The sequence below is a fragment of the Halictus rubicundus genome, chromosome 3 (genome assembly GCF_050948215.1).
Source record: "Halictus rubicundus isolate RS-2024b chromosome 3, iyHalRubi1_principal, whole genome shotgun sequence".
NCBI classification, from domain to species: domain Eukaryota; kingdom Metazoa; phylum Arthropoda; class Insecta; order Hymenoptera; family Halictidae; genus Halictus; species Halictus rubicundus.
In genome coordinates, this window is record NC_135151.1 from 4,937,912 (window position 1) to 4,951,510 (window position 13,599).

The window sequence follows — 13,599 nt, forward strand, 5'->3', positions numbered from 1 at the left end:
GCGACGTTGCAACGCCACGGGGTGAAATTTCATTTCCAGCGGAGCAAAACGAAATATAAGATTTCTCATTGGCGAGAGGACCGGAGCAATCGAATGGCCGCCGGGGCTTTGCCGATGTATCCGGAACACTCGTGAGAGTCAACAATCGATCGACGAAGAAAGACGGAAAAATTGATTGGTATTTAACTCGTCGTCACCCTGGTGTTTCTAGTAAGCACGAAAGCAGGTTCGATCACCGAACCAGCACGTTCCATACGCTCTTAACGAAAGAACTATAACACGGAACTTTAATGAACGCTAATTCATAAATCACTCCGGGCGTACAACGGCGAAACTAATTACGTGTACTATAGAAAGACGTCGTGACAAACAGGAGAGTTAGTATTTCATTGTATTTCCTCGGTTTACAGTGTGCCGCGAAAATTAACAGAGTTCGCGTCAAGTCGCGCGTAGTTTGAGGTGTCGGACTAAAACTCGTTCGATACACGCTTGAAACAAAGTTCCCCATTGTGGATGTACGGTGAAACAAGTATGGTAAAGCTGAACAAAGTATTTTCCTCTTATCATAAAAATTATGAAAGAAACTCACCAACCTGCAACTCATTTGCGTACATGGAATCATTTAAAAACGGTTCTTCATGATGAAATCGTATTCAATTTTTGGCAAGTTGCTCTGATAATTTAAATATTAAGGGTATCGGAGGATTTTTTAAAATATAAAATTTTCTTCTACTGAGAAACGACTCGCACGACCGTAATTAAGTCGAGAGAAATTCGATAAAATTCGAGAACAACGAATCGATAAGAATGAATGAATAATCCTTTGTGTAACGCGAAATTACGGTCCCGTCGGTATTGATTACCTGGTTGATGCGAAAACACATCAACACGCGTCATTAACGCGCGAGCTCGTCGTAATATAATCAATATCCGCCGACGCAGTAATAGAGAGTGAATTAAAAGGCTTACGGGCACTTTTGCTGTGCCCGTTCAATGGAATACGTCCGGTGAATTGCAGCTCATCGTAAAAATGCAATTAACGGGATTTAATATTAAATGTGGCTGTAAGCACCACTTCCGGTCGAGAGTGTTCGATTTAAAGGTCGTAAATGTGGTTGCTGACGGAATCATCGGCGCGTGTATTAAAAATAGCATTCAACATTTCAAGCAAATAGTAACGAACTAATTGTTCACCAGCATATAAAAATTGTAAGATTGTTCTAAAAAATGACTAAGTACAGCTATCGGAAAATTTTCTCAGTCTCTAAAGATGATTGAAACCTTCCGCAAATTAATATTCAATTTCTTTTTTTTTTAGAAAAACAAACATATTCAGTCGTATGTTAACGATCTATTATTTTTAGTTGAAGATTTTACCCGTCGCCGGTACACAATTGTTACGAAGAATTATTATTAAAAAAAGTTTTCTATCGTGATCAAATATTTCTTTCCACGGGTAGCTTCTTGAGAAAATGATAGAACAATAATATTCGAAATAATTAGTCATTCTATGCGTATTATGGTTGATATATGCATTTAAAGGACGAATAAAAATACGGCTGAAGATGAATAGGTTCAGCTGGCCGGGAATGTTAAATTTACATTGCTAATTCGGTAAGGTTTCAACGTTTAACAGCTCTGGCAGTGAAGGTTAGTGGGCAATCTACAATGGGGGCCAGGCTTGTGAAGAAAAGGCACTTCCTCCATCAATTCAGACTCTCTGTTCTCAAACACCGTTATTTACTTGGTGATACGGTTCCAAGAGAAACCTTTGATTTATTCAGACTGGCACTTAAGGTTATAGACATTTTTCGCACACGGAAGAAATCGACGGATTTTGAACATCTGGCGCCCTTATTAAATTCTTACCGTTTTTCGTTATCAGAGGGATTCTCTCCTTTAAAGGGAACGATTTAATCTACTTTCTATTTGATACTGAAACTATCAAAGCAGTCGAAATGTTATTATACAATACATATCAAATTTTTCTTCAATTATTTCATTTTATTTTTGAAATTTATTTCGCTTGGCGTGGTCAGATTAACAGAAATTATTTCGGACACATATTTTAACAAAAAATTTAACACTTTCGTTTACCAAGTACCGTTTATCATTAAAAATTATTGAATATCGTGCAGGATTTCAATTGCGTTGTAAACCTTTCATTTAGACAAAAATATTGTTATATTTCTAATGCGTTTGAACCTCGAATAAACAACGCTCCTTTGTTATAATTGAACTGCGAAGTTTCATGGAAAATAAGAATATTGTCTGCATTCATGGAGGTAGTGTTTGTCATAAATGCATCAAATCCGCAGACCAATTACCATTTATGAATGGTTTGCGCAAACTACTTGCGGTGTCATAAATTGATGCAATAACACAATATCCATCACGTGTTTATTCTTTTAAATCACAACACATAACATTGCAAGTAGTAATAATATGCATGACGTTTTCAATCATTCAAATCGATCCCTAGCCTTAATAAAAAGATAAAAAGATTGGTTACATCCTCTATAAAGATATATGGCCTTTTCCAATGCAATAACACGTCGGCATTGCCAAGGACTGCATTTTATGGATTCCAATATTTTGCTATTAAAAATATTTTACACCGCTCGCGCTCGCGCCCGAGTGCCATGTTTGTGCTAAAAGACATATGAGAATTTTTTTCAAAACATTGTATTTATTTCCGCAGAGGCGTTTCAAAAATTTGAGGTCTGTCGCTAAATTTTACGTCACAACATTTTTCTTGTAATTTCAACCAAATTATACTATTATCTCATGATTAAGAATAAATTAAAGAATTTATAGAGTATGAAAAATATTTACTTATTCTAACTACAATGTACGTATAAAATATGTGTTTCGTTCATTTTGTGGGTACAGTTTTCGTATACGTCACTCATTATTTTTACTGCATAAAGCGATTGAACATTCGGACCTGACATTTACAGTAGAGGTACACGAATTCTCAACTTCGCTTGTTACACAGGTAATTATGATCGCAACTATATCGTGTTTGGTGTCATTTTAATTGGAAAAACGAGACGAATACGATGGTAAAAGTTTCCCAAAGAAAAATAGAAAATTAGAAATGTTGCAATCTTTTGCTTCGCTTGCATTAGTGTGAGTCTCACCGATACTCGACCCCTCGGTGGCTCGGTCGTCGAGCGTGTTTGTCACTTTACTGTTTCCAAGGGCGATCCTCCGAGTGGTGGGGATAAAATTTTAACAGTTACGGTAGAGACATTCGCGACAGTTACGGAGATAATACTGTATCAATGACTGGTGATCAAGTGACGCGATCGGCTTTTAAGAAATCCATTTGACACGTCCAGGGGAGTGGAATAACTACAGTACAGTTCATCTACTTTCTTCGTAAGGTGCGATTCAACAGAAATCGCGTTTCACCTGAACACTTTCGTCAAACCCGCGGAGTTCCACAAAAGGATTCCGGCGTGCGATTTACAGTATCGTAAGAAGAATCGAACGCCCTCCCGATACGCGCAACCAAAAAGGCGAGAAATATCCGAGACAAGAGGATGCGGAAACGGAAAAAGGGAGGCGGCGAAAGAAACTTTGCCACAGGTCAACAGCGTAAAAATATGGGTTCCCGGTGATCGAGTCAGTTTCTATCTACCATCGAATTCTTTTAACACCCAGTCGGAGAAACCACGAACGCGCGTAAACTGAAATCCAATTTGCGATGTTTGTTTCAGTGAAAGAACCGGAAATCTCCGACCACGACGGAGACCATTGTTGTTCTCAATTGTTCGTACAACACCTGTCTTCCCTTCCCCTCTTAAACCCTTATGTTCTCTTCGTAACAACGATGGCCGTATCGTCATCAACAATAAACTCAAAATCTGTATGTTTACGAATTTTTCGTTTGCCAGGATGAAATCTCCCTATGGAACCTTTTCATTTGCAATATTACAGGATATGTTCGTTCAAAATGCCATACATTACAATTTTTTTCGATTCTGAACTTTACTTTATAAAACTTTATCAAAACGCTTTTGTTCGCATGATTTTTGTATAAAACCTTTACCAACACATTTGTAACACTTTTCTGATGGAAATGAGATCAAACACGATAGAATTTGGATCATATCCACATGTTTAATTCACGGTTCCGTAGAACCTCGATTATCCGAACCGATGATATCTGAATTATTCACTATCCGATAGTAACCAATTCACTGTACAATTCAGCAAAGATTTAATCTAGCACTGTGCCTAAATAACTATTCTATTTTCCGAAAGTTTCTCGTACGAGTACGGATAATCGAGGTTCTACTGCATCGTAAATTGAACAGGTAAATCTGATCCAAATTGTAGCGTGTTTGGACCCATTTCAATCAGAAAAATGTCACGAATATGTTAATAAAATTTCCGCAGGGCTACTTGCACAGAATTTCTTGAAGTGTTACCAAAAACGTATCATTGTAGACAAGTGCTTGGATCGAATGTTCATATAAAATTCTACAATTCTTGTTCCATGGTAAGAAATTCGTGTGCGTGCAACTAACTTTCTTCCGGATTGAAAAAAACAGTTTTATTTGACGGGTTTGCTTCGTTTTTGAACGCGAAATACCGTTCTGGGACACTATAAATATTACGAATGGACCAGGCTTAATCTAATGAATCGCTTTGGTCACAAATTACTGTTATTTCAACTTTCATATCTGCGCTGGTATAGAATCGCCATTACTTCAGTTATTAAATCCCGCAGATGGGTCATGTTATATGTATATACATTCCAATAAAATGTTCTACATACTCCTGTCACCCTAAATCAAGTACCGAACGTTTCCGGATTCGTTATACGGTACCTGTATTTAGTTTTAGCCAATAAACCGACGTGATATCCATTTAGAGATTACGAAGATTCAATGCTGCTACTTCTTTAGATTTGTTTTCGCCTCTAAAGGTTACAGTGAAGCGAATTAAGCGAAATGAATGCAACCAAAACGTTGCAACATTTGAAGTAATCGATGAATTGAAATTTTCATTTTTATGATTTCAATCATTATTTACTTGCACTTTTCGATAATAAAAATGATAGATTTTATGTATTTACACACGATTGTTATATTCCCGTAACATTTTGTACAGTTTGAGTGCATCTATGTACGTTATAGCAGTGTAACTACAGTTATAGCACATACAGCTACATATGCAACAGCAATTAACAGGAGTGACTGTACCCAACGATATTATACTTACGATTTATATGATGTATAATTTTAATAGCGTCGTATACCTCGTATTTATTTCATGGAGCATGAAACTATCTTATTAAATGTGTCATTAAATGTATTATTAACACCAGAGCTACGAGACTTGTTAGAATGACTAGTTTTAAATGTTTTAATTTACGATTACAGTGTTTTCTCGATAGGTGTCGCCGAAAAGTGTAACGGCTCGTGTATATTGTCGGTGTGAGACCGGGACACCACTACTAATCCAATAACAAAACTTCTTTATTTTACACTATTTGTTTTATGGGACTTTCACCAACATATTGGTGGCATTTTTCGAATGAAAATAATACCAAACACTATATAATTCCGATGATATTTACTTGCACAGGGGGTTCGACTACAGGTGGGAGAAAATTTAAGGGGTGGTTCTCCAAGACAATATAAGACGAAAATGAAGAATAAAAAAATTGCGATTTCGGCTTCATTTTTTAGTTATAACCAATTAAAAATCCGCCTAAAATGCGGCAACCCGATCACCAGAGGTGTACGCTGATTACGTCATAAAGAGACCCGTGTTGTGGACATATATCGAGAAAACACTGTACTGAGTTTGTAAATATGCATTTATGGGGAATTCGTTCCATAATCTTATTCCCGAAGACATGTGCTATAATAAAAATCGATAAATATCTGAATAAACACATTCTTTTGAAGTAATATAAAATAGTCACTATTAAATATGTTATTATTCATTTGATGTAACGGAGTGGAAAATATGGAATCATACGGAACACGTGAAGCAGCAACTTGAGATTGTCCATTTTAGAACAACTGAAACGGTAATTACTTTAAGATTGTGATTTTAGGCACGAGATCCAATATTCACGTGTTATAAGAAAATGGACGAATCCATAGTCGCTCGAATCTGAACGGAGAATCCCAGATTTCGATGTCTGTTATCAAAGAAAACACTAAAACCGAGTCGAACCACTCTCTGCATCCATTTGATCCATTTAATCATCTTATTTGCGATCTGCTACCGACTTCGGATCAGGAATCCCAAATGGGTTGCCTAACTGCTCGGCCTGATCTTGACTCCCTTACTCCACTTAGGATAACTTCTCTCGTGACTCGTGAAGTATTAATGAAACGGCGGATAACGAATACATAGGACATAAACGCTCAAGAGGTATCAAGCTGACGTCGTTCCATTGACAATCGTTGTAAGACGTTGTCCTTTGGTAAAAGCTAAAATAAATGCTATAAAAGGAAATGAATCATTTTGAAATTGTTTCGTAATATGCGCTTCCATTTTGAAAAATTCCTTAGCAATTCGTCTTTCGTTTCATGTTTAAACAAAAGACAACGTCGGAGCATTTGTTTCTAATTTTCGAAGGAACATCCTCAATCAATTGAGAAACAACAAATGTCAATGTACATGCACATTATTCAAAATTTTAATAGATAACCTTTTTAAAATAAATGTAGACATTCTGTAGGAGATAGAGATAACAAATGTCAAAAATGCAGTAGATTATGGAGCAGAAAAATTCGATATTTTACTGTGTTTCATTAAAACGGATAAGTTTTTAATGATACAACACAGTATTGTATATCATTTTTATGAAATAATTTTCATGATTTTTTTATTTGTTCTTTTTATCATTTTAATATAATAATTGACGTTCCAGTGATGTACTGTTATGTGCACTAAGTACTATACAGTGTTATGAGTACACTGCGAATTTTGATCTAAAACAACAATTATTTGTATTAATTGCAAAATACAAGAGCTGCATACACAGTTATTGCAATATTACAATATTTGACGATGCAGAAACAACTTCTTTTATTCGTATTTTTTAGTTAGAATAATTTTTCAAATTCTGGACATTTACTTTTTATTTCGGATCGATTTATGCCGAGCACTATACTTCGTGTCCGCGGTAAATAAATCCAATTAAATGCGTCACCCTGCGAAAACCTTTTATTCAACGGAACCGAAATAATCAGCTTCGCAATGAGGGCAGAGCACAGAACATTTGCATGCCTGAAATTATTCAGCATTCACACGAAATTATTGCTATACATTCATTAGAATTCGTTAACACGGGAATATGACATTACGTTTTATTATTCTTTTCGCGATAGCCAGCAAAATTTCCACGTACAGGTTAACTTTCAAAAAATCCTTGATCCTAAAGAGGCATATTAAAAAGAACTAATACGGACAAATTAATGATATAGAGCAGGAACCATAATAATTTTTTTAAATAAAGCCTTAGTGCTAACAATGTGAACATAGTTTTCGAAATTGAAGCGTTTATTTTGAAAACGAACACTTCGAGGATTTATTACGATTTCTGAAAATATTTTCCCCCTGTTTTCGCAACTGATAATTCTGATGAACAGACGAAAATTTGATGTGTCGTCGACGGTCTAAGTGAAAAATATATTAAATTCACTATACTCGATTGTCCGGTCGAAAACTTGTGTGTATGGTACTCGAGCACAATTGCAACAATGTGAAATATTGCGCGCAGAAACACACGTTACAGTTTACGAACTCGGCTGACCCTTCTTGACTTTCTTTGCAGAACTTTGTATCAGTGCTTCTACATTCAAGTATCAACCACTCGCCTAGAAGATCGAAATTTCTTTGATTCATTATTTTTATTCCAAGGAGGTACGGCACAAAGGTAACAAGAGTTCTGCCGGTGCTCGAAACAGAGTTCCATTATTTACGAAGAAAGCTGGTGCATATCGACAACATCTTACATGTCTTTATCAATGCTCTTAAGATAGTTAACCCCGTTCGTCTTGTTTAATGAACGCGACGACAAATTACGTAAGTTAACTTTTCTTTTCTGGCCACTGTTTTAAAGTGACAACTTCAAAAGATGTTTTGGACAAATCGTCAGAGAAATGTATAATGTGACTTAGAATGCTTCCAATATGACCTAAATCATGTATGGAAACGTGGAATGGCGCGTCAAGAAGTCCTAAAGCTATAAACAATTTGGCATTAATGATCAAAATTTAAAACCACGTTTTCTAATTGTAAAAAGCGGAATCAAGTGACATACGCTGATTTTTACAAAATCTAAATAAAACTAAAATGAAAATAAAATCTAAATAAAAATAAAAAGGTATAATGCTAATAATGTATGAAGCCCGAAAGAATATGTGTCTTTTTGCACAGAGATTCTTTTTGATAAAAATTTATTTTTAATGAACTTATTGCGTAAAAATTAACCGTAACTATCAATTAAAAGAAAATAATTTCTCGTGTAACGAAAATTCGCGATCTTGTTAGCAGTTGATGAGACATAAAATCATAAAATATAACAAAAAAACAAAAATGTTTGGGAAAAATGTTCAGACGAATGTGGCGAATGCTGTGAACAGCATTTCATCCGCGGATTTTAAACAAGTTAAAAGACTCTGTGCCATAAACGTGACAAATGTAATGTCACGTGGGATTATTTTGGAAATTAAGTATAACATTTTTCATCTGAGGTGCCCCTACTTTTTCTTGTTGCAACTCGTGAACGTTATTGGTGAACTCGTTATATTAAAATTTCATCTCATCTGAAAAATGACATTCACTCGAATCCTTTTTTATTCGTGCAAAATGCTTTTCTTTCGACATTGTAGAAATTCTTTCGTTTCCATGGTTACAGAAATATTCAAGGTTATAATCCTTCCGGATCCAATTTGTGTATTACAAAAGAAAGCCACTTGAAAGGAAACGTAATTATTATTATAAAATGATTGCTGCAATCTTTTAACTGTTTAATTTTACAAAACCAGCACGAAGAAAGGAAGTGTCCCATCGTTACAAAAATTCTTCTATTCGAACAATCATAACTGTTTATTAAAACTTTTCAGTACTATGTCAAAGCAGACTCGGTTATCAATTTTATCGTATCACAACTTAATATTTCAAAAGTACAAAATGCAAAGTTTAAATACTATGAAAAGTATTAACCACCCCTCGTTCTACAATGTCGTGACATTATTTTCACAATTCTACTACCGCTTTGTACCATTACAGTTTTTCATTAAAATATAGTTCAGTATTATTCGTCATAGGATCGATATTTTCACATTTTTGTCTAGTAAAAAATATTGTGGTCGACGGACGAGTGAAGATGAGGCAATTCTCAGAGAATACGGTGGATGTGATCAAATATCCCAATCGAGTTCACATAATTTTTCCTATCAATTCCTCTCTATGCGCAATGCCAGCTTCAGAGCAATTTCCATTTTTTCCCCTAAATACCAACGAACACTCAATTTCAATCGATAGATCGCAAATTCTGTCTTCATGAACCAGGGATGAACATTTAAGACATGGCTAATCTGGAAAATCAAAATTTCCGTAAAATTCAAAGTTGTTGAAGAAAGAAAGGAATTTTTATTTTGCTGTTATTTCCTGCAACTAATGCAAGAGACTGTTAGTATTTCGCATAAAAATCCGCAATCTAATGATTATCAATTACCAATTGGTCACGGTAAATCTCTAAGCAAAAGTGTCGGCTTATATTTGGACCATCTCCCCTCGTATCAGATTTTTGATTCAAGATTAGAATGGTCCAATTAGGTTTCTCGAAAATTCCTATCTGAACGGTATTTTCTTCGAGCCGGTTGGGGGGGGGGGGTTGATGCGAGCATCGGTGCATGCCGAAAGTGCATGAAATAGCTGTTCTCCGTATTTCACGGCGTCCAGAGGGCGATAAAATATTCTCCGGAGTACACTTTGCACGGAATTTCATTCGTCCGAGGGCTCGTACGTATTACGCGCGTAATATACCAAAGAGAGTCGTTGTTGTATCTGACAGTACGCCGGTTGAAGCGCGCGAGTTTCGAGAAGGTCATCCGGACCTCCGAGGAATTCATATTAGAACAGCGTCGAGAGTAGAATGTCTTGACAAGATGATTGCAGTACAATTTGCGACACTTCAACGAGGGACCCCCTGCCATTGAACGCCGAGAAATCTTAATTATCTTTATTGATCGCTTTCCGGCGCACACACGCCGGCGACAAAGAAATGTGTTTCTAATTGAAATTAATCGAGGAACTGCAGCATATTTGGAATACAGTGTTTTCTCGATATATGTCCACAACACGGGTCTGTCCAGGGACATATATCGGCTAGAAGATTGTACTATTCTTTGATACACTGCCGAACGTAGAAAAGGACAGCGAAGCTCAAGTGGCCTCGGTCGCATGCACCATGAATATGTCAGTTGTGATTCCGGAAGTACGTACAACTGCTGCGAGTAAATTTTCAGAGTAGGAGTACCTAAGATAATTATTATAAGCTGTGATATTTCAGTCTGATTAGGTGATAAGTGAAAATCATTTCATTGTCTACTTGTTTCCTTAATTTTTAAAGTAAAGAGTTCGAAGAGTATTAATTTATTAGCTTGCTTCGAATAATGTTAAGCCATTGTGACACGTTGGTGTATTACTAACGAGCTCTAATGAACCAATGAACACTTTATAACATAATCAGTAAGTTGACACGTAGTCATCCTTCAAATGTGATCCTAATATTATCCTACAATCTTACATTTTTGGTACTCAAGGTCACCTGAAGGTCATGACTAAAACATATTCAAATGTATTTTTTCAGGCGTTACAAGATGGAATAAAAAAAATTTAAGTTTCCCTGATAAAACATTACCACCTTGAAAAAACTATGAAAAAATAACCGGACAAAAAGATTTTTCTTCTATGGCATTTCCCCTTCGATACCATTCAAATTATGCCATAAATATTTGTTGTTCCATTAGAAATAAAGGAAATATTTAGGTGGCCTCCTTTAACTAAGACACCCTGCATATTGACGATATTTCGAAAATGCGACAAGCATTTAGCGTAGACTTTTGTATAATAAACAAATAGCGTCATGCACTTATTACAAGGACAAAAAGTGGGATTTTCCTTGATGTTGCTGGTTTAGGTAAAAGTACCTACGTGCATATTTATCAACGTTCTTTCTCTAGAACGAAATATTTACATGCAGCGTGTATTTTAATGAAAGGCGGTCGGACGAACAAAGTTTTGAAAATAGTTATTTCTCTATTCTGTTATTCCTTTTTACCACACGTTGTTATTCGAAAATGAGAGAATAGGGTAGAATAACTGCACAGTTTTTAAAGGCAAGTGGAAAGGACGGTTCTCAGATTCCGGAGAATGTACATGGTAATGTTTTAAAACGGCACTGAATAGCTATTGTCATTTTATATGAAGTAAGCTCCTTATTAATTATCATAATGAGTGTTTATTATTATTATTACCCTTCCAAAAATGTATTTGAATATAATTTATTTGATTTTAATCCTCGTACGATAAATTTAACAAATAAGACATGGAAGAAGTTTCAATGTAAGCAGTTTATACTAATAACGAAGAATGTGAAACTCGTGATTTGATTTTCGGTGAAATTGACCCAATTCTCGTACGAGAATTAATAGCTCGTTCTTAAGTTATGCACATGACTGAAGCATAATGCGTTATAGAACACTATGTATTAATAACATTAATTCATTGACATTTATGGTACGAAAGATTGCTATGGGACTGGGAGATGCAAATCAACCTAAATACTGCATGAGGATTAAATATTTACTAACAGTATCTGTAATCTAAACAACATCACCGACATTATACAATATCATTGTCCAGCGGTGAATAATTGCACATTAATAGTGGTACTAGGTGAGAGATCAAATTTTGAGGGAACTCGCGTAGAAGTATTTTTGAATATTATTAAACTGAGATAGCTAAATCCGTAATAAACAAGCGTAATTACATTGACAACTAATGGTAATGGTTTGACGTGTATGCTACACGATAATAAAAACGAAAAGCTCACAGAAGTTCCAACACTTAGCAAGTGGCATTTGGTTATTCGAGAGACTTTTGATGAACGTCGGAAATTCGAGGGGCTCTTCGGTTTCAAAGATAGAATAACACGACTCTTAAAACAGCACACATTGTTTAATGCCGTAAGCGTAGCTTCAAATAATGTTATCGAGTAATTAACTGCGCCACGCGTCTCGAAATTACTTTAATTGAATTACTTTCGTTGTCAAAACGTTTCTTAAAATATTTTGCATTTAATGTTACCTTCGCTTCTTGCCAGTTTATAAGAATTTATTTTCTTAACTGTTTGTCTTCTAGTTATTCCACATTTAAAAAAAAGTACATAATTCAACTTTTAATTTATTTCAACTCTTCTCATTAAAAATCGAAATAAAATATACAAAACGCAAAATGAATGAAAGAATATTACACTCTTTTCAAATTCGCGAGATGATTATTCGCTTTTTTTCCATAAAATTCTGTGTAAAATGAATATGGAGAAAATGAAATTATCATATATAAATTGAGTTTGGTAAATGAAAGTATCATCAGGATTGTATCAGGTTTGTATCGCTTCTTTAATCGGGATTATAAAAACAATAATGAACAATAACTGCTGACATAATCGTAATCAAACTCCTTTAAAACACCTGATCTATCGTACATGACATTATTCATGAATGAAAACTCAAGTTTCTGTAAGCAACAGGCCAAGAGTCAACTGTTCCTTTCGAACTACCCTAAATTCACCCTAAAGATTTTAGATATAATATTTCCCAGTAATTCATTCGCTGAAATACTTGTCCACGTGAAACAATGTTGGCTTTCGGCCATTTACACTGAAACGCGTGTTTTATGAGAGAAAAATCTTAATCAATTTCGAGTACTCCATTCTCTACGTTATGTTATCAATCTCGTTGAGGTTGACATTAGAATTACCGAACGCACTGCACTAAACTGACATATATTACTTTATAATAATGACAGGATTGGATTCACTCGTGTTTCATATGATTTTCATTAAATGTGCTTGAACAAAGGTGTGTATTCAAAAGTTTCCCATGATAATGTTCCATTTCAATAATCATGAAAGAAAAAGTCAGAAGTGTTATGTAGTCTAGTGAGAAGTGGAATTAAAATGGTCGGAGATCAGCACAAAACGAAATAGTGGTCACTGATTGTCAGTAATTTTTTATGGTATTTTGCGATGACAACCTTGTTGCACGATTAAAAATGACTGAATTTGAGCCGTGTACTTACCGGACGGCAAGGTAAGTCCGGCGAGAAATAATAGAGCACAAAGACACGAAAAGCTTGCACTTTTCCCAGTACACATGGCGCACTGTGCACTATTAACTGCAGTTTTCAAACTCCCGTGCCGTGTCGCGCGGCCACTCGCGTGGCTCTGAGTCCCTCGTTAGATTTCGAGTTTGAATCTCGGTCCTGCTCTGTCTTTCGCTCTTCCTCCCGCACGCAGCCTCCAAATACGGTCCAGCGCCTGCTCGCTGA

General features: G+C 35.6%; 1 protein-coding gene across 2 annotated transcripts in view; it reads right to left on the reverse strand.

Annotated features, from left to right (window-relative positions):
* LOC143352447 (uncharacterized) overlaps positions 1–13,539 on the reverse strand; it is a 103,318-nt gene extending 89,779 nt beyond the window's left edge. Inside the window, exon 1 of one of the 2 annotated variants that reach the window (XM_076784946.1) lies at positions 13,351–13,539. In XM_076784946.1, the coding sequence (XP_076641061.1) occupies positions 13,351–13,426 (76 nt within the window). In that variant the 5' untranslated portion in view covers positions 13,427–13,539. The remainder of the gene's footprint in view (positions 1–13,350) is intronic. The other variant, XM_076784945.1, reaches the window with a different exon arrangement.
* Positions 13,540–13,599: the final 60 nt, after the last annotated feature.